At 42.6% G+C, this 23784-nt stretch overlaps 1 protein-coding gene across 2 annotated transcripts in view; it reads left to right on the top strand.

The window, feature by feature from the left end:
* The first annotated feature begins 1211 nt into the window (after positions 1 to 1211).
* The window catches only part of LOC122561487 (histidine ammonia-lyase-like), a 41439-nt gene continuing 18866 nt past the window's right edge, over positions 1212 to 23784 (top strand). The window contains exons 1-14 of one of the 2 annotated variants that reach the window (XM_043713233.1): positions 1212 to 1351; positions 2447 to 2502; positions 3822 to 3843; positions 5096 to 5170; positions 5255 to 5327; positions 5505 to 5571; positions 5651 to 5688; positions 15145 to 15270; positions 18134 to 18273; positions 20449 to 20496; positions 21437 to 21584; positions 22148 to 22243; positions 22341 to 22399; positions 22485 to 22565. In XM_043713233.1, the coding sequence (XP_043569168.1) occupies positions 2483 to 2502; positions 3822 to 3843; positions 5096 to 5170; positions 5255 to 5327; positions 5505 to 5571; positions 5651 to 5688; positions 15145 to 15270; positions 18134 to 18273; positions 20449 to 20496; positions 21437 to 21584; positions 22148 to 22243; positions 22341 to 22399; positions 22485 to 22565 (993 nt within the window). In that variant the 5' untranslated portion in view covers positions 1212 to 1351; positions 2447 to 2482. Of the gene's footprint in view, positions 1352 to 1465; positions 1485 to 2446; positions 2503 to 3821; positions 3844 to 5095; positions 5171 to 5254; positions 5328 to 5504; positions 5572 to 5650; positions 5689 to 15144; positions 15271 to 18133; positions 18274 to 20448; positions 20497 to 21436; positions 21585 to 22147; positions 22244 to 22340; positions 22400 to 22484; positions 22566 to 23784 lie in introns of those variants that run through there. The other variant, XM_043713234.1, reaches the window with a different exon arrangement.

The following is a 23784-nucleotide window of genomic DNA, read 5'->3' on the forward strand; positions in this document are numbered from 1 at the left end:
GGGGGCTCGATCGTAACACAGAATTTATAGCAAAAATTTGCAGTTGATTTACACATGAAAGAAGTGAAACTATCACTGTATTCTAACAGATGAAAGGCTTAACAGACAATCAATTTTTCAATGTATAATTTCAGTTACATCACACTGCAAATTTTTGCTATAAATTCTGTGTTACGATCGAGCCCTCCATAATCACCTGATGAAGGAGCCTCGCTCCGAAAGTAGTGTGCTTCCAATTAAACCTGTTGGACAATAACCTGGTGTTGTGTGATTTTTAACTTTGTACACCCCAGTCCAACACCGGCATCTCCAAATCTTGTTTAATTAACACTTGCATGATAAATTAACGTACTGACAGAAGAAAGGTTGTCTGCAGATTATACCTGCTGGTTGAAGAGACAGGAGCAAGACTATATAAGTTGTGCAGCAAAGTACGGAAAGTCAATGTACTGATAACAGCCAGGACGCTACAAGCCTGTGTCCTTGTCAGTCAAGGCTGAAGTCATTGTCTGCTGAAAAGGCAACTTGGAACAACCATTTACCAAGAACCCAAGATCTACAGATGTCAGCACTGCTACAGAAGACAAGTTAACAAGCAACAGGTTTAAAATCTAATGCGTCAACGACGTTTTATAAACTGTATAGACTATTCTTCCTACCCATAGAAGTTACATTCTTGTTTATAAACTTAGTGCCTGTATTTGCATGTGTCATGTTTAAAGTTGTATTTTTGTTTTTTTTTCAGGGTTACTGAGTTATAAAATTCTTCCCTCAAGTAAACCACGTAATCTACTCCTACATTTTGACCTCGTTAATTATGTTTTAATTGAAATGATAGCTGTATGCTGAGAATAATTGTTTTTGTGCAACTGACAAAGAGAGGGTTAAAAAGAGAGGAGCCTAAAGGCCCTCCTCAACTGATTGTAGCATTTACATACTTTAGCCCCTCACTGGATAATCAAAAGTCATGTTATTTTAAGCTATGTCACAGTAACTCTGTCAATGGTAACACCCAAAATATAATAAATTAGGTTTTAACCTAATTCTGAGTAAATTAAAGCCAAACTGATTCTGTCCAACTGGTGTTCACAGATTAAATGAAAATAAGTATTTGAAGTAATTAGTAAAGTATTAGATTTTACGGCAAAAACTGATCTGTTTTAAGATTCATTGACAGAAGCTTTTATAAATTATAATTGGGTTATGTTTGAAAATCCTCCCCAGAAACTCTGATGATCGTTGTAGAAATGCTTTGATTCACTGTGCATAAGAGACAGGAATGGATAGTCATTCTCTGTAAAGACCCTTTTCTTAATATTCACTGGTCGGGACGTGAGGCTGTCAGAGAGAGGTAAGTGTACTGTGGTGATCTGTACTGCATAGATGACACAAAGTTCTCTGTCAGATGGTGTCAGGGACTCAGTCTTGTGGATCCTGAGGACCCATTGGGGGCATTCTAGAAAACAACAATTTCATCCAGATTGGTAAGTAATTCCATGACAAAATAAACATTAAGGTTCTCCTTTCATTCACTGGTTTAGAATAACTGAGATTGGACATTTGGTAGCATTAAAAGTATTGTAGCATTTCGCACAATTGCCTCCAAAGAGTTTGTTGCTACCATGGATACAATCCCATGTCTTTGCACATTGTGCCTACTCTAATATTAAAGTTCAGCCAACTTGTAGATAGTGAGGATTGCAAATGCTGAGCAGGTTAGGTCAGGTCAAGGAGGGCAGTGAGGAGAGGGATGGCTGGACCTCCCAGAGGGTTGGATGAGGTGGGGGGAGGGGTGGTGGTTGGTGGTGGGACAGCTTGGAAGCTGGGGAGCTTACAACCTTGTGGCGTCAATATAGAATTCACCAGCTTCCAAATCTCTCCAACCCTCCCACCTCATCCCAGGTCCGGCCCTCCTCTCCACCCCACCCCCTTAACCTGACCTAACCTGTCCATCTTCTTTCCCAGCTATCCACTCCAACCTTCCAACTGACCAATCACAATCACCTCTGACTTGCATCCACCTATTGCCATCCGATCTACCTTCCGCAGCAGCCCCCTCCTCCTATTTATTTCTCACACTCTTCCCCCTCCCCGACCTGATGAAGTGTCCCGCCTGAAACGCCGACTCTCCCGCTGCTCTGATGTTGCTTGACCTGCTGTGTTTTTTCCAGCTCCACATTTTATCAACTCTGCACTGTTTTAGTCCTGAAGTCTGCTGCATCTCTGTCCCTGCCTCATCTAAGAGTTTCTACCGACAACCCAGAATTCCTGCGAGCCTTTTCATTTACAAACTGACAGCTCTTCCCTAAAGGTGTTCCATTCCTCTCAATAGCATGTGACTGTATAATGTCAGAATACATTTTTATATCATTAACATTTGCATGTGACAACAGTCAGACAGGTTTTACCATCATTAATTGTGGTGTTCTCATTTTCTCCATCACAGTTCTCCAAGGGGACACTTGACAAACCTGATTCACTGATGTCTGACATGGCCTCTGTGTATCCTTTCCATTGGTTTTATCTCAAATGTTCAGGGAACCTCCTCCAGTTGTTTCACTGTAGGATTTGGCTTGCTTTGCTTTGTGCCTGTTCTTTTTTAGAAGTTGCACTTAACAGTAATTAATATAAAAGTCTATTTCACTAAGGATTTTGTCTAATGGTATTTCAATTTGTGTAATCATATAAATCATCAGATAATTGAAATATGGAAGGCCATTTGGCCCATCTGGAAAGTTCCTCCAAGCCTCTCATTTTAACATCTATCACTTCATTTAAGTAGCCACTATTCTATCATTATATCAGTTCCATTCATTGAACATGCCTTGTGTGACAAATGTAATTTTCACATGTTATCAGCTTGTGGAATCATTGAATGATTTAGCAGAGGACTAGTCTATTCAGATCATTGCATCTTTAAAATATCTATCCAATTAGAAACAGTCCAGTTAATTGTGTAATGTTACATAGAGGTTGTACCCAGTGAAACAGTATGTGGAACAGATTGGTTAAAATGTTAGGGAGCATGAAATTCCATCTGCATCAGACTTAAGGATGACAACACATTGACACTCCAATAAAAAAGCTGATTCCATGGAAAATAGGTGGTGTAAGCTACTTATTAGTACTGATGTAGTCTCTAGGAAGATACCCTCACTGCTGATCAAGTTTTTCTTGAAAAAGGGCTCAAATGAAACTGGAAATGGAACATCTGCCCAGCTGTGGTCTCACCAACATCCTGTGCAGTTGTAGCAAAATGTTTTCTTTCTTGCACTCCAATCCCTTTGTAATAAATGGGCAAACAGATTCCTGAAGAAGGGCTAATGCCCGAAACGTCGATTCTCCTGTTCCCTAGATGCTGCCTGACCTGCTGCGCTTCTCCAGCAACACATTTCCATCTCTGATCTCCAGCATCTGCAGACCTCATTTTCTCTTCAAACATGATATTTGTCTTCCTTACATCGAAAAGAAATTCTCCTTTTCTATTTTTAACACTAAAGTTAATCACTTCATACTTCCCCAAATTACACTCCATCTGCCAATTTGCTGTCCACTCACTTAACCTGCATCCTCCCTAACAGCCTTGTGTCGGTCAACTTAGATAGAGTACTCTTGTTATTGTGTCATAGAGTCATATAGCATGAAACCCTTCAGTCCAACCAATCCAAACCAACCATAATCCCAAAATAAATTAGTCCTGCCTTCCTGCACTTGGCCCATATCCAAATTTATATAATATGTTCTGTTTGTCTAAGTCATGAGTATAGATTGTAAATAGCTGAGCTGATGATTTGATTGTATATATTCTTAACAAAATGCAGACAATATCAGGAGCCTCAGCAGGTGAGTGATTTTGGCATTTGAATTCCCCCTTTAAATGTATGCCTGTTTGAGATTTAGATTTAAACATCAACATGCAATAATGTTTAGATTAGATTACTTACAGTGTGGAAACAGGCCCTTCGGCCCAACAAGTCCACACCGCCCCGCCAAAGCGCAACCCACCCATACCCCTACATTTACCCCTTACCTAACACTAGGGGAAATTTAGCATGGTCAATTCACCTAACCTGCACATCTTTGGACTGTGGGAGGAAACCGGGGCACCCGGAGGAAACCCACGCTGACACGGGGAGAACGTGCAAACTCCACACAGTCAGTCGCCTGAGGCGGGAATTGAACCCAGGTCTCTGGCGCTGTGAGGCAGCAGTGCTAACCACTGTGCCACTGTGCTGCCCGTTCATTGAATGTGGGTATCATTGGCTGAGCCAGCATTTACAGTATTGCTCATCCCTAATTGCCCTATGATTTGAGTGGTTTGATATTTCAGAGGGCAATTAAGGGTCAATCACATTGCTGTGGGTCTGGAGTAACATATAGACCAGGCTGGGGAAGGATGGCAGATTTCCTTCCCTAAAAGACATTAGTGGTTCAGGTGAGTTTTTACAACATCGACAGTGACTTACTATTTGGTTAGTTTTTAATTCCAGATTTTTAAATTGAATTCAAATTTCACCATCTGCCATGGTGGGATTCGAATCCACAGACTGGGGTTGTACGATTTGACACTATCACGACACACTGCAATATAGTAAATGATGGAAACAGACCCTTCAGCACTGAACAAATTTCCCAAACAAATAGTCTCCTTTACCTGCAGTTGGCCCATATCCTTCTAAACCTTTTCTATTCATGTACGTGTCCAAACATCTTTTAAATGCTGTACCTATACCTGCATCTACCACTTCCTCTGTCAGTTCATTCCACATATGAACCACCTTCTGTGAGAAAAAGTTGCCCCTCAGGTCCCTTTTCTTTCTCCTCTCACCCTGGTTTTGAACTTCCCGACTTTGGGAAAAAGACCTTTGTTATTCATCTTATCCATGCCTGTCATGATTTTCTAAACCACTATAAGATCACCCCTCAACCTCTTACATTCCTGTGTGAAAAATCCCAGGCTATCCAGTCTCTCTTTATAACTCAAACCCAAACAAGAGGATAATTCTGGTGAAGATGAACCTAGAACAATAATAACTTGTCTATGACAGCAGATTACAGTTCATCTTTTGAATGATCTTTCCCTATTTGTTCATAGTATATTTCCTTGGATGGAAATAGTTTAACAACAGAACAGCTTGTTCAGCTCGGTAAAGCATGCTACAAAATCAAGGTAAGATAGAAATCCACCCCCATTTCAAGTGGTCTACAAAAACATACCACAACATGTCATTACACAAATGCCTGTATCTTTTAGCTTACCCCAGAAGCTGAAAGGAGGGTCAATGAATCAAGGGACCTTGTAGAAAAAATCATCAATAAAGAACAAGGTGACATATTATTTCACTTAAAACTTGTGTGTGATAAATTGACTTGAATTTTGATGCATGTCCTGCCATCCAGTGTGTGAAATCATTGGATAATCAACAGAGATTTTATGGAGCAAATTTAGAATTAACCTGTGTTTGTTGTGTATGCCATTACCTATAATTTGTTTCAATTTACAGTGGTGTATGGAATAAACACAGGTTTTGGGAAGTTTGCCAGGACTGTTATCCCCACTGAGAAGCTCAAGTGAGTATGTTCTAATGTGATGCTACTTTTGTTCACATTCCATTGCTCTCCTCAATACTAAAGCCTTTTATTTTCACAGAGAGCTGCAAGAGAACGTTATCCTCTCCACAGCAGTGGGTAAGAAATATTTGATTTAATTTGATGTGATTTGTTATTGTCACATGTACCTATGTACAGTGTAAAGTTTTGTTTTGTGTGCAGTACAAGCAGATCATACCATATAAAGTGCATTAAGTTGCCATTCTCATCATTCCATACTTTGCTAAGACTGTAGACTTGGGAGTGGCTCTTTTCTCTGTTTCCTGATACTGCTCACCTTTCACTGCTTTAACATATTATCAATGAAGTATAAATAAAACTTACCAGGTGATATGGTGACCTTTCGCTAAAATAGTCTTGTTAAAAGCAAAATCTGTTCACGATCTTTCATTGGAGGCATGAAAGCAACTGCAAAATTCAGCTTAACACAGGAATTTCTAAATGAGTAAAACCAAACTCCATCAAGTTCATCAATTACCTACTTGGTGATCACCTAATAGAATTATAATGAAAGATCAACCAAAATTGCTCGAGAAACTCAGCATCTGCAGAGAGAGAAATAGAGTTAATGTTCTGAGTTCGTTATGACTCTTCTTTGGAACTCTGAGCTCAGATTAATGATGGAGGTTTGGCTAATCATTCCGATCTATCACTATAGGTTTGTCTGCAACAAATCAAGACACAAGATGAGGAAATCCCATTATGTTGGGCAACTTGTTAACAGCAGATTCAAAATCACATAAGAAGTAGAAGCAGAGATTAGGCCATTTAGCCCATCGAGTCTGCTCCACCATTCAATCATGGCTGCTGTTTCTCAACTCCATTCTCCCACTTTCTCCCCATAATCTTTGAGCCCCTTGACAATCAAGACCTATTTATCTCTGTCTTAATATACTCAATGACCTGGCCTCCACAGCCTTCTGTGGTAACGAATTCCACAGATGCACCTCTCTCTGACTGAAGAAGTTTCTCCTCATTCTCTGTTCTAAAGGATCTTCCCTTTACACAAATGCTGTGCCCTCGGGTCCTAATCTTTCCTGCTAATAGAAACATCTTCCCAATGTCTACTCTATCCAGGCCATTCAGTCTTCTCTAAGTTTCAACTAAATTCCGACCCCCTTCCTAAACTGCATCGAGTATGTTCCTCTCCAGCCTGCTACACTTAACCCATGTCTGTCTCAAATTACTCACACAACAACTCAAAATTCGATCTCTTTAACTTGCTTTTTAATGTGTGAATGGGCTGCCATTGAAATTATCTGAAACCTAATCCATAGACTTGTGACCAACTCACAGAAATGGTGGCTCCTAATATTTTATTCATGGCATGTGAGCATTTAATGTCCATTCCTAATTTCCCTTGAGAATCATTGAACCAGAAGAGGTCCTTTAGATCATTGCGCCTGCACCGACAAAATAAAATACTCTAAGTCTATATTAGTCCCAATTTCCTACATTAGGCCCACAGCCGTGAATGTTATGACACTTCAAGTCCTCTTTCAAGCACTTTTTAATGGTTGTGAGATTTCCTGTCTCAATTCCCCTTCATTCCAAACCTCCATTGTCTTCTGGATGAAAAAAATTCCTTAAATCTCTTCTCAACCTCTTGCCTTCCATCTTAAAATTCTGCTCCCTTGTGATCTACTAAGCTGCTTTCTATCCACCCTGACCATGCCCTTCATGATCTTATATACCTCTATCATGTCCCCCTTAACTTCCACTGCACCAAAGAAAATAGCTCTCAAGCTTAACCAGCCTCTCTTCATCACTGAAAAGCTCCAGCCCATGCAACATCCTGGTGAATCTTCTCTGCAGCCCCTCCTGTGTAATCACATCCTTACTACAGAGTGGTGACCAGAACAGGACACAGTACTCCAGCTGAGGCCTAACCAGACATAACTTCTAAAATAAAATAAAATAAAATAAAGGACTGGAGAAACCTGGAACAGAAATTGTTGGAGAAACTCAGCAGGTCTGGCAGCATCTGAGTTAACATTTTGAGTCCAGTGATCTTTTTCAGAATTGAAGTTAAATTCCACTGGCTGCAATGGCTGGATTTGAACCTATGTCTCTGGAGCATTTATCCATGCCCTTGAACCAGTCCAGTAATATTCCCACGTGCTGCCAGCTCCTGTCCATAGTTGATGGTAGTAATGGCAGCAAAACTGTCCACACTTGCATACTTGCAAGGAATCAGTGGTTCAGTGGGTAACACTGCTACTTGACAGCACCAGCTGCTTGGGTTCGACTGTGTGCAGTTTGTACATTCTCTCTGTGTCTGAGTGGGTTTCCTCTGGGTGTTCTGGTTTCCTCCCAAAGTCCAAAGATGTGCATCTGAGGTGGATTGGCCATGTGAAATTTCCCCATAATGTCCAGTGATATGCAGGCTAGGTGGATTAGCCATGGGAATTGCAGAGTTACAGAAATAGGGTAGGGGGATGGGTCTGGGTGGGATGCTGTTCAGAGGGTTGATGCAGACTTGATGGGCTGAATGGCCTGCTTCCACATTGAGAGGATTCTGTAATTCTATATTATCCTTCTGTAATAACGCCTAGAGTCTGAACATGCGTAGTTAAATGTGGAAATATGGTTGGCATGGTTGCTCACTGATTAGCCCTTCTGCCTCACTTCCAGGGACCTGGGTTCAGTTGCACCCGCGGGTGATTGTCTGTGTGGAGTATCCACATTCTTCCTGTGTCTACATGGGTTTCCTCTGGGTGCTCCGTTTCCTCCCATAGTCCAAATATGTGCAAGCTGGCTGGATTGGCCATTCTAGATTTCCCATAGTTTGCAGGCTGGGTGGGTTAGCCACAGGACATGCAGGGTTAAAGATAGTGCAGGATAGGCATGTCCCGTTGAAGGCAAAGGATAGGAGAGGCAAGATTCATGAACCGTGGATGACAGGAGAAATTGTACGACTAGCCAAGAGGAAAAGGGAAGCATACATATGGTCGAGGCAGCTAAGAACAGAATGGGCCCTTGAGGAATATCGGAAGAGTAGGACCAGTCTTAAACAAGGAATCAAGTGGGTTAAAAGGGGTCATGAAATAGCTGTAGCGAGCAGAATTAAGGAGAATCCCAAAGCATTTTATTCTTATATAAGAAGCAAACGGGTGACTAGAGGAAGGATTGGTCCACTAAAGGATAATGAAGGAAGGCTGTGCGTCGAACCTGAGAGAATGGGTGAGATTCTGAATGATTATTTTGCATCAGTGTTCACTGAGGAGGGGAACATGATGAATGTTGAAATTAGAGATAGAAGTTTGATTCGTCTGGATCATGTTGACATAAGTAGGGAGGATGTTTTGGGTAGGCTAGAGGTTATTAAGGTGGACAAATCCCCAGGACCGGATGGGATCTATCCGAGAGGAAATAGCTGGGGCCCTGACAGATATCTTTGTAGCATCTTTAAACACAGGTGAGGTGCCTGAGGACTGGAAGGTTGCTCATGTCCCCTGGACAAGAAGAGTAGTAGGGATATTCCGGGTAACTACAGACCAGTGAGCCTGACATCAGTGGTGGGAAAGTTGCTGGAGAAGGTACTGAGGTATAGGATCTATTTGTATTTAGAAAAGAATGGGCTTATCAGTGGTAGGCAACATGGTTTTGTTCAGGGGAGATCGTGCCTTACCAACTTAATAGAATTCTTTGAGGAAGTGACCAAGTTGATAGATGAAGGAAGGGTTGTTGATGTCATATACATGGACTTTAGTAAGGCATTTGATAAGATTCCCCATGGTAAACTAATGGAGAAAGTGAAGTCACATGGTGTGCAGGGTGTTCTAGCTAGGTGGATAAGGAACTGGTTGAGCAACAGGAGACAGAGAGTAGTAGTTGAAGGGAGTTTCTTGAAATGGAGAAAGGTGACCGGTGATGTTCCACAGGGATCAGTGCTGGGGCCACTGTTGTTTATAATACAATAAATGATCTGGAAGAGGGGACTGTTGGTATGATCAGCAAGTTTGCAGATGACATGAAGATTGGTGGAGTAGCAGAAAGCATAAGGGACTGTCAAAGAATATAGGAGAATATAGATAGACTGGAGAGTTGGGCGGAAAAGTGGCAGATGGAGTTCAGTCCAGGAAAATGTGAGGTGATACATTTAAGCAAGACTAATTCTACAGCGAATTATACAATGAACGGAAGAGCCTTGGGAAAAGTTGATGGGCAGAGAGATCTGGGAATTCAGGTCCATTGTACCCTGAAGGTTGTTGCACAGGTGGATAGAGTGGTCAAGAAGGCATATGGTATGCTTGCCTTCATTGGATGGGGTATTGAGTATAAGAGCTGGCAAGTAATGTTAAAATTGTATACAATGTTGGTTTGGCCACATTTGGAATACTGTGTACAGTTCTGGTCGCCATATTACCAAAAGGATGTGGACATTTTGGAGAGGGTGCAGAGAAGGTTTACGTGGATGTTGCCTGGTATGGAAGGTGCTAGCTATGAAGAGAGGTTGAGTAGGTTAGGTTTGTTTTCATTAGCAAAAAGGAGATTGAGGGTGGACCTGATTGAGGTTTACAAAATCATGAAGGGTATAGACAGGGTGGATAGAGATAAGCTTTTTCCCAGGGTGAAGGATTCAATAACGAGAGGTCACGCATTCAAAGTAAGAGGTGAAAAGCTTAAGGGGGATACATGCAGCAAATACTTCACACAGAGGGTGGTGCGTGTCTGGAATGTGTTGCCAGAAGAGGTGGTAGAGGCAGGCACAATAGATTCATTTAAGATGCATCTGGACAGATGCATGAGTAGATGGGGAGCAGAGGGATACAGATGCTTGGGAATTGGGCGACAGGTTTAGACAGTAGATTTGGATTGGCTCAGGCTTGGAGGGTCGAAGGACCTGTTCCTGGGCTGTAAATTTTCTTTGTTCTTTGTTCTTTGGTTACAGGAATGGAGTGGGTCTTGTTGGGATGCTCTTCAGATGATTGCTGAATGGCCTGCTTCCATACTGTCAGGAGTCTGTGACTCTGTGACCATAGCATGCACCATTAAAGTCTCCACAAGTGTAAATCAATGAATTTACAAGAATTTTGACTTTTACCTTACAGTTTCTCTATTAAAAACCCTGACAGATTAATAAACTGTAACAAGGTGTTAAGATTACACATAGCTACTATCAAAGCACTTACTGATTCTGAAAATGTAATTTGGCGTTTGTGCCATGTTAGTTTTTTCCAATCTGCTAAAATTTCCACAGTTCTTCTAATATAGTAAACATTTTTCTACATCATATACCTTTTAACTCCTAATGTCAGTGCCCCAATCCTTTTATTAAATGCCTGTAAAACATTACAAAATGTGAAGAATAATCAATAGATTCTTCTTTCTGGTTTGCTATCCGTAAGAATTCTTCAATGTGATTAGCTACTTACTATGTTATGACCGGTTCCTAGGCGAGGGTCCTCAATTCATTACGATGCAAGATGGAATACCCCCAAATGCCCATTGGTTGAGGAGGGATGAGTCTACTTCTCTTCTTTATTCAATGCTTTCCTTGGTTGGGTATAACAAGGTTAAGTTAAAAGGATCCCTTTTCCCTATAGATTTCTTTTCCCAGTCCAAATATATTTATGCATTAAACTAATTAAAATAAAATGAGATTCATGTAAATTTAACTTGGGTTTTCTTGAGTTATAGAAAGAGTGAGTTTATTGGCAAATTAAATGTGAGAAATGAGCCACATACACACAGAAGTTAGAAATGAGAGATAATTCCAAAAAGATAAATGTTAAAATACAAACTATGTGGTTCAATAGTTAGCACGGTTGCCTCCCAGTGGCAGAGACCCAGGTTCGATTCCAGTCTCGGGCAACAGTCCGTGTGAAGTTTGCACATTCTCCCGTGACTGTGTGGATTTCCTTCAACAATCCACAGATTGTTGAAGATCTGCTGGTTAGGTGGGTTGGCTACACTAAATTGCTCGGTAGAGTTCAGGGCGGCACGGTGGCACAGTGGTTAGCACTGCTGCCTCACAGCGCCAGAGACCCGGGTTCAATTCCCGACTCAGGCGACTGACTGTGTGGAGTTTGCACATTCTCCCCGTGTCTGTGTGGGTTTCCTCCGGGTGCTCCGGTTTCCTCCCACAGTCCAAAGATGTGCACGTCAGGTGAATTGGCCATGCTAAATTGCCCGTAGTGTTAGGTAAAGGGGTAAATGTACGGGAATGGGTGGGTTATGCTTCGGCGGGTCGGGTGGACTTGTTGGGCCGAAGGGCCTGTTTCCACACTGTAAGTAATCTAATCTAATGTGCAGGCTAGGTGGATTAGCCATAGTAAAATGCAGGCTTATGGGGGTGTGGGCTGGCTCTAGGCGGTGTGCTCTTCAAAGTGTCAGTGCGGACCAATGGCCTCTTTCTGCACTGTCCAGATTCTAATTTGAGGAGATTCCTGTTTCTACTCATAGCTAAAAGGAGTTCGTTCAGCAGTAGCTTTGCCGACAACTTATTTTCAGCAATCGGAAATAATCTTGTTTTCTTTTCACCTGCACACACAGGGATGTCCACTGGAAAGTTTTAGCCATGTCCCTTCTCAGTACACTTTAGCACAGTGGAACTTGGACCAAATGCTTTCACAATAGCATGCCAGCTCTAGCACACCCCGATCAAGAAGTTGCAGTTGAGTTTTTAAATCAACCTTCTTGTATCTTCCTTGAAGAAAAATGCATTTCATCAATAGCTGCCTTCCCTTCAACCTCTATCATTTCCACAGTCTGAGACACAACCCATAGGTGACACAATCCACTTTTTTAAATGGCATCTCGTCTGCTGAAGTACTACTATCTGAGATTCCCTTGGCACTCAGGTACAATGTCACTCGATTCCTCTCATGACCCAGTATAAACAGTAAATGGATTTCAGACAGCCACTGAATTTATATCCTCAGCTAACTTTTAATTTGAAATTCTTAGAGTCCTAGAGTTATACATCATGGACTTATACATCCTTCAGCCCAAACTGGTCAATGCTGAACAAAATATTCATGCTTGTCCCATTTCCCTGCACTTGGCCCATATCCTTCTAAACCTTTCCTATCTTGTCCAAATGCCTCTTAAATATTGCTAATGAGCCTGCCTCAACCACTTCCACTGGCATCTCATTCCATATGCATATCATTCTCTGTGTAAAAAACGTTGCCCCTCAGGTTCCCTTTTATTCTTTCCGCTCTAACCTTAAACGGATGCCCTCTAGTCCTCAAGTCCCCAACCCAGAGAAAAAGACTGAGTGCATTCACCCTATCCATGCCTCTCACAATCTTATGCACTTCTGTAAGATTTCCCCCCCACCCCCACCCCACCCCCTCCCCCCTCAGTCTCCTATGCTCTAAAGAAAAAAGTCTCAGCTTGTCCAACCTTTCCCTATAACTCAGACCTTTGTGTCCTGTCAACATCCTTGTAAATTTCTTCTGCACTCTTTCCAATTTAGTAACATCCTTCCCATGAGAAGGTGACCAAAACTGAACACAGTACTCTAAGTGCTGCCTCACCAATATCCTGTATAAGTGCAACATAACTTCCCAACTTTTATACTCAATGCCCTGACTGATGAAGGCTAGTGTGCCAAAAGCCTTCTTCACTGCCCAGTCTACCTGTGACTGCACTTTCAGAGAACCAAGAGCCTTAAGGCCCTACCATTCACTATGAAACTCTTACCTTGATTTGACTTTCCAAGATGCAAGACCTCATACTTAGAGTCATAGAGATGTACAGCATGGAAACAGACCCTTCAGTCCAACCTGTCCATGCCGACCAGATATCCCAACCCAATCTAGTTCCACCTCCCAGCACCCGGCCCATATCCCTCCAAACCCTTCCTACTCATATACCCATTATCTACATTAAACTCCATTTTTCATTTCTTGGCCCACTTCCCCAGTTGATCACGGTCCTACTACAATTTCTGAGACCTTTCCTCACTGTCCATGATACTGCCTATTTTAGTGTCATTTGCAAACTTATTAACCATGCCTTGTACATTCTCATTCAAATCATTGATATAGATAACAAACAGCAATGGGCCCAGCACCAACCCTAAAGGTACACCATTAGTCACAGGCCTCCAGTCCAATAAGCATCCTTCCACTATTACCCTCTGCTTCTTACCAACAAGTCAATTTTGTATTCAATTTGCCAGCTCACCCCGAATTCCATGTGATGTAACCTTCCAGAGAAACCTACCATGTGGAACCTTATCAAAGGCCTTACTGAAATCCATATAGACTTTATGTCTACCGTCCTGCCCTCATCAACCTTCCTGGTCACTTCATCAAAGAACTCTAACAAATTTGTGAGGCATGAACTCCCATGCACAAAGCCATGCCGACTACTCCTAATCAACCCCTGTCTTTCCAAATGCATGTATATATTATCTCTCAGAATCTTTTCAAGTAACTCATCTACCACAGTTGTTAAACTTACTGGCCTATAGTTCTCGAGTTTTTCTTTGTAGCCCTTCTTGAATAAGGGCACAACATTGTATTAAAAATAAACACTTGTTATGGTATAAGTTCAATGTCTCTGGAAGTAATTTGTGCTTCTTGTCTGTTATCTCAATGGAGATTCCCTTGATGACTTGCAAATTTCAGATTGACCTCAAGAGAAGTGAAAACCACACCACAGGGATGACCATATCTTTGTGGGTTGTTTACATTAAGGCCAGCAGCTTCTCTGTTGGGTGTGGAATTGAAGTTAATATTACTATCAATTTACCTGTGTCCTCCGATCCGTTGTTCAGCACAAGGTTAAACAGCTTGTTGTGAGCTACAGCATCAAGTCACTTTAGAATCCTAAAACCACCAATAATATCACCTCCACAACTTACCCTTTTCCAATGTGATTATGCCAATTTACATACTGGTCAACCTTCAGCCTTTCAGTCATGCTTGTTTCTGTTTCTATGTCCTTTCAAAGGCTGTGGAACCTGTTTTGTAATTTGGTGACCTGAACCATGCACAACATTCTAAGTGTGGTCACACCAACAATTTAGAAAGTGGCAGAAACTGTAAATTTTGAAATCATTATTTAAACTCAAAATTGTTCTTTGAATATGCCTCGGTCTGTACTCTGCTTCACTTGCTAAGTATTAGAACATAGAACATAGAACATAGAAGAATACAGCGCAGTACAGGCCTTTGGGCCCTCGATGTTGCGCCGATCCAAGCCCACCTAAACTACACTAACCCACTATCCTCCATATACCTATCCAATGCCCTCTTAAATGCCCATAAAGAGGGAGAGTCCACCACTGTTACTGGCAGGGCATTCCATGAACTAACGACTCGCTGAGTGAAGAACCTACCCCTAACATCAGTCCTATATCTACCCCCCCTTAAGTGGCAGAAACTGTAAATTTTGAAATCATTATTTAAACTCAAAATTGTTCTTTGAATATGCCTCGGTCTGTACTCTGCTTCACTTGCTAAGTATTGTTGTGACAGATTCAACCAGGATGGCCAGGTTTCTTCTATGTTACAAGGAGCCTGAAATATTTTGATTGTTTGAGAGATGGAAAATAAATCTCTGCTTCTTTCCCAGGTGTCGGGGATCCCTTGTCCCCAGAGAGATCTCGGATGCTGCTGGTTCTCCGGATCAATGTCCTCGCCAAAGGTTACAGTGGGATCTCTTTAGAGACCCTCAATCAAATAATCCAGGCATTTAATGGTAATTAGTTTTACAGTCATAGACATGTACAGCACGGAACAGATCCTTCGGTCCAACTCATCCATGCCGACCATATACCCTAAACCTAAACCATTTCCATTTGATAGCACTTGACCCATATCTCTCTAAGCCCTTCCTATTCATGTGCCCATCCAGATGCCTTTTAAATGTTGTAATTGTACCAGCCTCCACCACTTCCTCTGGCAGCATATTCCATACATGCATCACTCTCTGTGTGAAAAAGTTGCAGAGATCTGCACGGGCGGCACGGTGGCACAGTGGTTAGCACTGCTGCCTCACAACGGCAGAGACCTGGGTTCAGTTCCCGCCTCAGGCGACTGACTGTGTGGAGTTTGCACGTTCTCCCCGTGTCTGCGTGGGTTTCCTCCGGGTGCTCCGGTTTCCTCCCACAGTCCAAAGATGTGCAGTTCAGGTGAACTGGCCATGCTAAATTGCCCGTAGTGTTAGGTAAGGGGTAAATGTAGGGGTATGGGTGGGTTGCGCTTCAGCAGGGCGGTGTGGACTTGTTGGGCCGAAGGGCCTGTTTCCATACTGTAAGTAATCTAATCTAGATCCCTTTCAAATCTCACCCTAAACCTATGCCCTCTAGTTTTGGACTCCTCAACCCCAGGGAAAAGACCTTGTCAATTTACTCTATCCATGTCTCTCATGATTTTACTAACCTCTATAAGGTCACACCCTCAGCCTCCAACACTCCAGGGAAAATAGCCTCAGCCTCTCTATATAGCTCAAACTCTCTAGCCCTGGCATCAGCCTTGTAAATCTTTTCTGAGCACTTCCAAGTTTCACAATGTCCTTCCGATAGAAGGGAGACCAGAATTGTATATAATATTCTAGAAGTAGCGTAACCAATACCCTGTACAGCCGCAACATGACCTCTCAGTTCCTGATGCTCTGACCAATTAAGGAAAACACACCAAACGCCTTCTTCATTAGCTTATCTACCTGTGACTCTCCTTTCAAGGAACTATGAACCTGCACTGCACAGTCTCTTTGTTCAGCAACACTCCCAGGACTTTACCATTAAGTGTATAAATACTGCCCTGATTTGCCTTTCCAAAATGCAGCACCTTACAATTATCTAAATTAAACTCAATCTGCCACTCCTTGGCCCGTTGGCCTATCTGATCAAGATCCCATTGTATTCTGCTGTCCACTACACGTCTAATTTTGGTGTCATCTGCAAACTTACTAACTAGACCTCCTATGTTCACATCCAAAACATTTATATAAACGACGAAAAGCAGTGGACCCAGCAACCGATACCACTAGTCACAGGCCTTCAGTCTGAGAAACAGCCCTCTACCATCACCCTCTATCTTCTACCTTCGAGCCAGTTCTGTATCCAAATGGCCATTCTCCCTGTATTCCATGTCTACCACGAGGAACCTCGTCGAACACCTTACTGAAATCCACATAGATCACATCCACTGCTTTACCCTTATCAATCCTCTTTGTTACTTCTTCAAAAAACTCAGTCGAGTCAGCGAGACATGATTTCCCAAACACAAAGCCATGGTGGTTAACCCCAATCAGTCTTTGCCTTTCCAAATACATGTACATCCTGTCTCTCAGGATTCCCTCCAACAATTTGCCCACCAGCAATGTCAGGCTCACTGGTCTATAGTTCCCTGGCTTTTCCTTACCACCCTTCTTAAACAGTGGCACCACGTTAGCAAATCTCCAGTCTTCTGGCACCTCACCTGTGACTATCGATGATACAAATATCTCAGCAAGGGGCCCAGCAATCACTTCTCTAGCTTCCCACAGAGATCTAGGGTACACCTGATCAGATTCTGGGAATTTATCCACTTTTATGCATTTTAAGGCATCAAGCACCTCCTCCTCTGTGATATCAACATTTTTCAAGCTGTCACCATCTATTTCCCCACATTCTACATCTTCCATGTCCTTCTCCACAGTAAATGCTGATGCAAAATACTCAGTTAGTATCTCCCCCATCTCTGCGCTTCCATACAAAGATCTGCCTTGCTGTTCTTTGAGAGGCCCTATTCTCTCCCTAGTTACTCTTTTGTCCTTAATGTATTTATAAAATCCCTATGGATTCTCCTTATTTGCCAAAGCTATCTCATGTCCCCTTTTTGCCCTCCTGATTGCCATCTTAAGTATACTCCTGCTTTGCATCTTACTGACTTCTGCCTGTAAGGCATTTTTTTCATATCCCGATGAAGGAGAACAGTTGATTTTTCCACACTACAGAGTGGGCGGCATGGTGGCTCAGTGGTTAGCACTGCTGCCTCACAGCACCAGGGTCCCAGGTTCGATTCCAGCCTCGGGCAACAGCTGCTCCGGTTTCCTCCCACAATCCAAAAACGTGCAGGATAGATGAATTGGCCATGCTAAATTGCCCGTAGTGTTAGGTGAAGGAGGGAACGTAGGGTGGGTTGCTCTTCGGAGGGTCGGTGTGGACTTGTTGGGCCAAAGGGCCCGTTTCCACACTGTAAGTATTCTAATCTCAATCAGAGGACAGGGGCTCTGGAGACTTGGCGGCATGTGTAGAAAGATGCAGAAAGCTATGAGCAAAGGGAGTTCTCATCCATGAATCACAAAAAGCAAACATCCAAATTCAGCGGGTAAGAGGGAATGCAAATGCAATGTCCATCTCTGCACCACAATGGATTGTGTCATTAAACATTCAGATCACTGCTAGCCCCTGCTTAACAGGTGGTCAAGCTACCAGTGTTCCTGCCACTGCCTACGCAATTGTATTCGGGAGCGATTCCACGGCATTTCAACTCCCCCCCCTCTCTATTTCCATCATGCATTTTTCAACAGTGATCCAGCTTTGATTTTTCCCTCACCCTTTTCTTCCCTCCTGTAGCCTCCTGTCTCTCCTACGTCCCAGAGAAGGGGACAGTTGGTGCCAGTGGGGACCTTGCTCCCCTTGCCCATCTTGCTCTGGGACTGATTGGTGAAGGCAAAATGTGGTCACCTAAAAGTGGCTGGGCAGATGCTAAATACGTGAGTTCTCTGTTGTTTACTTTCACTATATTTTTAAGATTTCAATCGATTAATGACTGTTATTTAGTGTAATGGAACCTTAGGTGCTGGTCTCTGATCATATACGATCAATGATTCTGTATAATCTATGATCCTACATCATCAATGATCCATGTTTCCTAATGATCTGTGATCCTACATCATCATGATCCTAAATGATCCATGATTATTAATGATCTATGATTCTACATCAACTATTATCCTAAATGATCCATGGTTCCTAATGATCTATGATCCTAAATGATCTATGTGATTAACCAGAAAGAAGCCAACCCTTGATCTCTCCAAGTTTACCGATTATTGCCCCATCTCCAACCTTCCTTTGCCCTTCAAAGTCCATGAATGTATTATCTCCTCCATATCCATGTCCATCTTTCCCTGAAATCTGTGATCTTTCCAATCTGTTTCTTCACCATCACAGTGCACAAAGAAATCTTACCAAAGTCACAAATGTTGATAAAGGCAAACTCGTCTCTTATGTGTGTTATAGCGCCATCTCAGTCAGGGTTGGACTGTTTTGTTGCTAACATCTCTTTCCTAGACTGGGTCTGAGGGCCTGTTTGGTTTGTAATTGTCAATCAACAATGACTAGTCTTAAAGAGACTCTTGTTTTAAACATGGCATATTTTATTGCATGTGGCAATCAAGGGCTAGTGCTTGTGACATCATCAGATTAGGTGGAAGTTAATGCGGTCTCCGATATTAACCCTTTCAGAACCATTATCATATAGAATACATCTTTCCTCACCCTTCTGGAACTTTCTGCAGTCTTTGGTTGACCACACCCTTCTCCCCTAACACCTTTTCAGTGTTGTCTAGCTGGTTGAGACCATACTTGCCCTCGTTGTGATCTCTTCTGTCAAATCAGAGTGGGATAATCATCTGCACTGGCCTCTCTTCCTGCTCCCACATCATTACCTCATGTTCTCTCAAGGATTGACCCTTGCTGCTCTCCAGTTTTTCATCATCATGCTGCCCCTCCATAACATCAACCTCTGCATGTATAATGTCAACACCCAGTTCTATCTCACTGCCACCTCTCTCGACTAGCCCTACCCCAACACAATCACTAAATTGTCCCATTGCTGAAAACTCCCCTAATTAATCTTGGAAGACTGGAACCATTGCCTATAATTTCTCTACCATTGGGTATATCCCTCTCTCTGGAACTCTGATTCCGTGTACAACTTGTGTACCAGCTTTGATGCCACATGAACTTTCAACCACACATTCACACAGTCACTAGTCCACCTATTTCCATCTTGGTAACATTGCTTGACTCTATTCTGTCGCATTCCTGATGAAGGGCTTATGCCTGAAACGTCAATTCTCCTGCTCCTCAGATGCTGCCTGACCTGCTGTGCTTTTCCAGCACCACATTCTCAACTCTGTTCGATCACAGACTAGCTATTGCTGAAACCTTCATCAGTATCCTCTTTATCTCCATTGACTAGTTCTAACCCACATCCTACCTTCCATAATCTCAAGACATCTTTGTGCTCTCACACCTACTGGTATCACCCAATTGCTGTTCTGAGAAAGGGTCACTCAACCCAAAACATTAACTCTGATTTCTTTCCACAGACTGGACCTGCTGAGCTTTTCCAGCAATTTCTATTTTTGGTTCACCCATTTGTACTGGATTCATTGACTTCCACCAGCTCCCATTTAAACAACGCTTCAACTTTAAAATTCACAGCCTTGTTCTTAAATCCGTGTCTGCCATGCTCCTCGCTATCTCTAATCTCCTCTAGACTTATAACCCTCCAAGATATTTGAGTTCTTCTGATTCTGGACTGTCTGATTGGAAGGAAGCAATGTCTTAAGTTGCATTGGCCTGAAGCTCTGGAATTCCTACTTCCTTAAACTCAACGTCTCTTTCCCCATTTAAGACATTCCTTAAACACAACCTCTTCAACTAAGCTTGTGTTCATCTCCCTTAATATCTGTTTATATGGCTCAAGTGTCACATTCTGTTTATAGTGCCTTGATGAATTGCTGAGATATTTTATTACCTTGAAAGTGCTATACAAATGCAAGGTTCTGCTGTTATGCAATTAGATGTGAATTAAAATGCTTTCCTGATTCTGGATGGTTTGATGGTAAACCATCTTTGACTCTAACTCTTTTCATCAGGTTTTGCAAACTCATGGTCTCCGGCCAATTTCATTGAAAGCTAAAGAGGTAAGAAAACATTTCAATATTTTCTTATCCAGGAAACAGGATTGAAACAACATTTGACTAAAATTCTATCGGCATTTCCAAATCCTATCTCACTGTGTAAAACATGTCCAGTTCCTGCTCTTACAAGAGTTCTCTATGTTTAAACAATGTTTTCCTTTCACTGGCTGTTTATTCATTAAATTTAGGAAGGAAGATTTCACTGGATTTAGTCCCACATCCTGCAGATCTATAAGACTTCCCTTCCTTGAAGAGATGCATATACTCGCTAAGTTATTTGGTGTTTGTTTAAAGTTTGAAATCAGTAATGTATTGCAGCAACATTTATTTCTGTTCCAGGAACAGCAGGTTACTATAGTTGCAGTCACTTTATTTACTAAATTAAATAATTCATACCACTGTGTCCATTTACCTGGTCAAATTTAAACAAAGCTTGGTGGTTAACTGTCAATCACTATCTAACTGCTGCATCCTCCATTGCAATGTCTCTACTAATCAGAAGCCACTGGACAACCAATCAGCACTCTATTCTCATACAGCATAAATATTGTTTTTCCTTTATTTTGATATTCTTGGGAATTAGGAGAAAGTGAGGATTGCAGATGCTGGAGATCAGAGTTGAAAAGTGTGGCACTTGAAAAAGCACAGCAGGCTTCATATAAGCCCTTCATATAAGCCCTTCATATTCCTGATAAGTCCTTCATCAGGAATATAAAGGGCTTATACCCAAAACATCGACTCTCCTGCTTCTTGGATGCTGCCTGACCTGCTGTGCTTTTCCAACGCCATACTTTTCTATTTTTGGGAATTATCCTGGTGAACTAAAACAGCAACAAAATGTGTCTTTTTTTCAGTAACACTCAAGTTCTGTACCTCCAAATGACAAATCGGTTTACAAATCAAAATGATTTTCAATGCAGTTCAACCAGCTGTTTGTACTTAGGGAGTGGCCCTGATCAATGGCACTCAGATGATCACGTCACTCGGTGCGGAGGCAGTGGAGAGAGCAACAGCAATAGCCAGACAGGCAGATATTATAGCAGCTCTCACTCTGGAAGCTCTGAAAGGCACCACCAAAGCCTTCGATAGAGGTGAGTGATCTTTATTCTCCTTCTTTGCCCAGTGGCAGATCTGATCCACTGCACTGTAGTCTCCACAAAGGATAGGGCAAGGAAGCAGCTCCTCAATCCAACGCCAGTCACAGCAGGGATCCATCCCTAATCAGCAGGCACCAAGCTCTGGCATACTGGTTGTCCAACCACTTCCTCACGCCTTTTGCATGTTGTAGCCAGGAGTTATGTGCAGTGATGCTTGAGGTTTTATGCCATCACAGCATCCCACAGCTGACCATGAGTCTCTCCAACTTTCACCACCTGCCAATGGCACCTATCAGCGGATTACCAGTTTGATTCGCAGCCTGTCTGACCACATTGTGACCACATTGTGAACACACTGTCCTTGGAGGTGGATGGAACCCAGAACTTCTGGGTCAGAGACAGGGGCTATACGCACTAGACATCCAATAGAACCATTAGGCAGACTATATCTGAACTGATCGACTGAAATAGTTACTCCTTGCTGCCGATGCTTTCAGTGAACAGTGCAACCTTTGACCTCTGGTTAACATGATGCTGTCACTTTGTATATTAAACAGATGTCCATGACCTTCGACCTCACCCAGGCCAGATTGAGGTAGCTGCTCGGTTCCGGTCAGTCTTGCATTCCAGGGTTTATCCATCTGAAATCGCAGGTAAAGCACTGGTCTTCTTGTAGGAATGACTTCACCCACTGTTTGAAAGGTCTGTGGGGTTATAATGTGTCTGTGTAATATTGTGAAATTTTGACAGAAAGCCACCAGTTCTGTGACCGTGTCCAGGATGCCTATAGCCTTCGTTGCTCCCCACAGGTAGATATTATAGATTTCTATTTGATTGTAAACGAGTGGCCAATTTAGTGCAGGTTTCTCCTGATCAGGACATTCTGCTTTCCAGGTCCACGGCGTGGCCAATGATACAATCAAATTTGTGAAATCAATTCTGGTGACTGAAATGAACAGTGTAACTGATAACCCAGTATCCTTTCATGAAGCCAAACTCACATGGGGCACTAATTTCAATGTAACATAATTAACAGTCACATCAATGAACAGTACCAGAAAGCAGCAAGTGTACCAGTTTTGTGATCAGTGTTTATTTTCCTTCTGAGTCTAGCTGAGTGACTGGGCAAATGCAAGTCAGATGAAGTATACTATGGATAAGTAGCTAAAACAGGAAGACAGATAATTATCTGAACGGCGATAGATTGGGTAAGGGGGAGGTGCAGTGAGACCTGTCTGTCCTCATACACCAGTCGCTGAAAGTAAGCATACGGGAGGCCATGAAGAAAACAAATGGTGTGTTAGTCTTCATAGGAAGAGGATTTGAGTGCAGGAGCAGGGATGCCTTGCTGCAATTATACAGAGTCTTAGTGAGATCACACCTTGAATAATGTGTGTCGTTTTAATCTCCTTATCTGAGGAAGGATGTTATGGCTATGAAAGGAATGCAACAAAGGTTTACCAGACTGATTCCTGGGGTTGGAGGAAGAACGCCTCATCTTCCGGCTAGGAACCCTCCAACCACAAGGGATGAACTCGGATTTCACCAGTTTCCTCATTTCCCCTCCCCCCAGCCTGTCTCAGTCAAATCCATCAAATTCAGCACCACCTTCCTAACCTGCAATCTTCTTCCCGACCTCTCCGCCCCCACCCCAGTCTGACCTATCACCCTCACCTTGACCTCTTTCCACCTATCACATTTCCGACGCCCCTCCCCCAAGTCCCTCCTCCCTATCTTTTATCTTAGCCTGCTGGACCAACTTTCCTCATTCCTGAAGAAGGGCTAATGCCCGAAACGTCGATTCTCCTGTTCCCTAGATGCTGCCTGACCTGCTGCGCTTTTCCAGCAACACATTTCCATCTCTGATCTCCAGCATCTGCAGACCTCACTTTCTCCTCAATGATTCCTGGGGTGGCAGAACTGATTTATGTAGAAAGACTGGGAGGTTAGGATTGGTTAGGATTATATTCACTAGTGCTTAGAAGAATGGGGGGGAGGTCTCACAAAAACCTATAAAATTCTTAACACGACTAAACGGGGTAAAATGGAAGGATGTATACTATGACTGGGGAATCTAGAAACAGGGCTCGCAGACTTAAGATATCAGGTAAGCCATCTTGGACTGAGATGAGGAGCAATTTCTTCACCCAGAGAGTGGTGACCCTGTGGAATTCTCTGCCATACAAAACAGTTA

This window comes from Chiloscyllium plagiosum, chromosome 23 (assembly GCF_004010195.1).
Source record: "Chiloscyllium plagiosum isolate BGI_BamShark_2017 chromosome 23, ASM401019v2, whole genome shotgun sequence".
Classification (NCBI taxonomy): Eukaryota; Metazoa; Chordata; class Chondrichthyes; order Orectolobiformes; family Hemiscylliidae; genus Chiloscyllium; species Chiloscyllium plagiosum.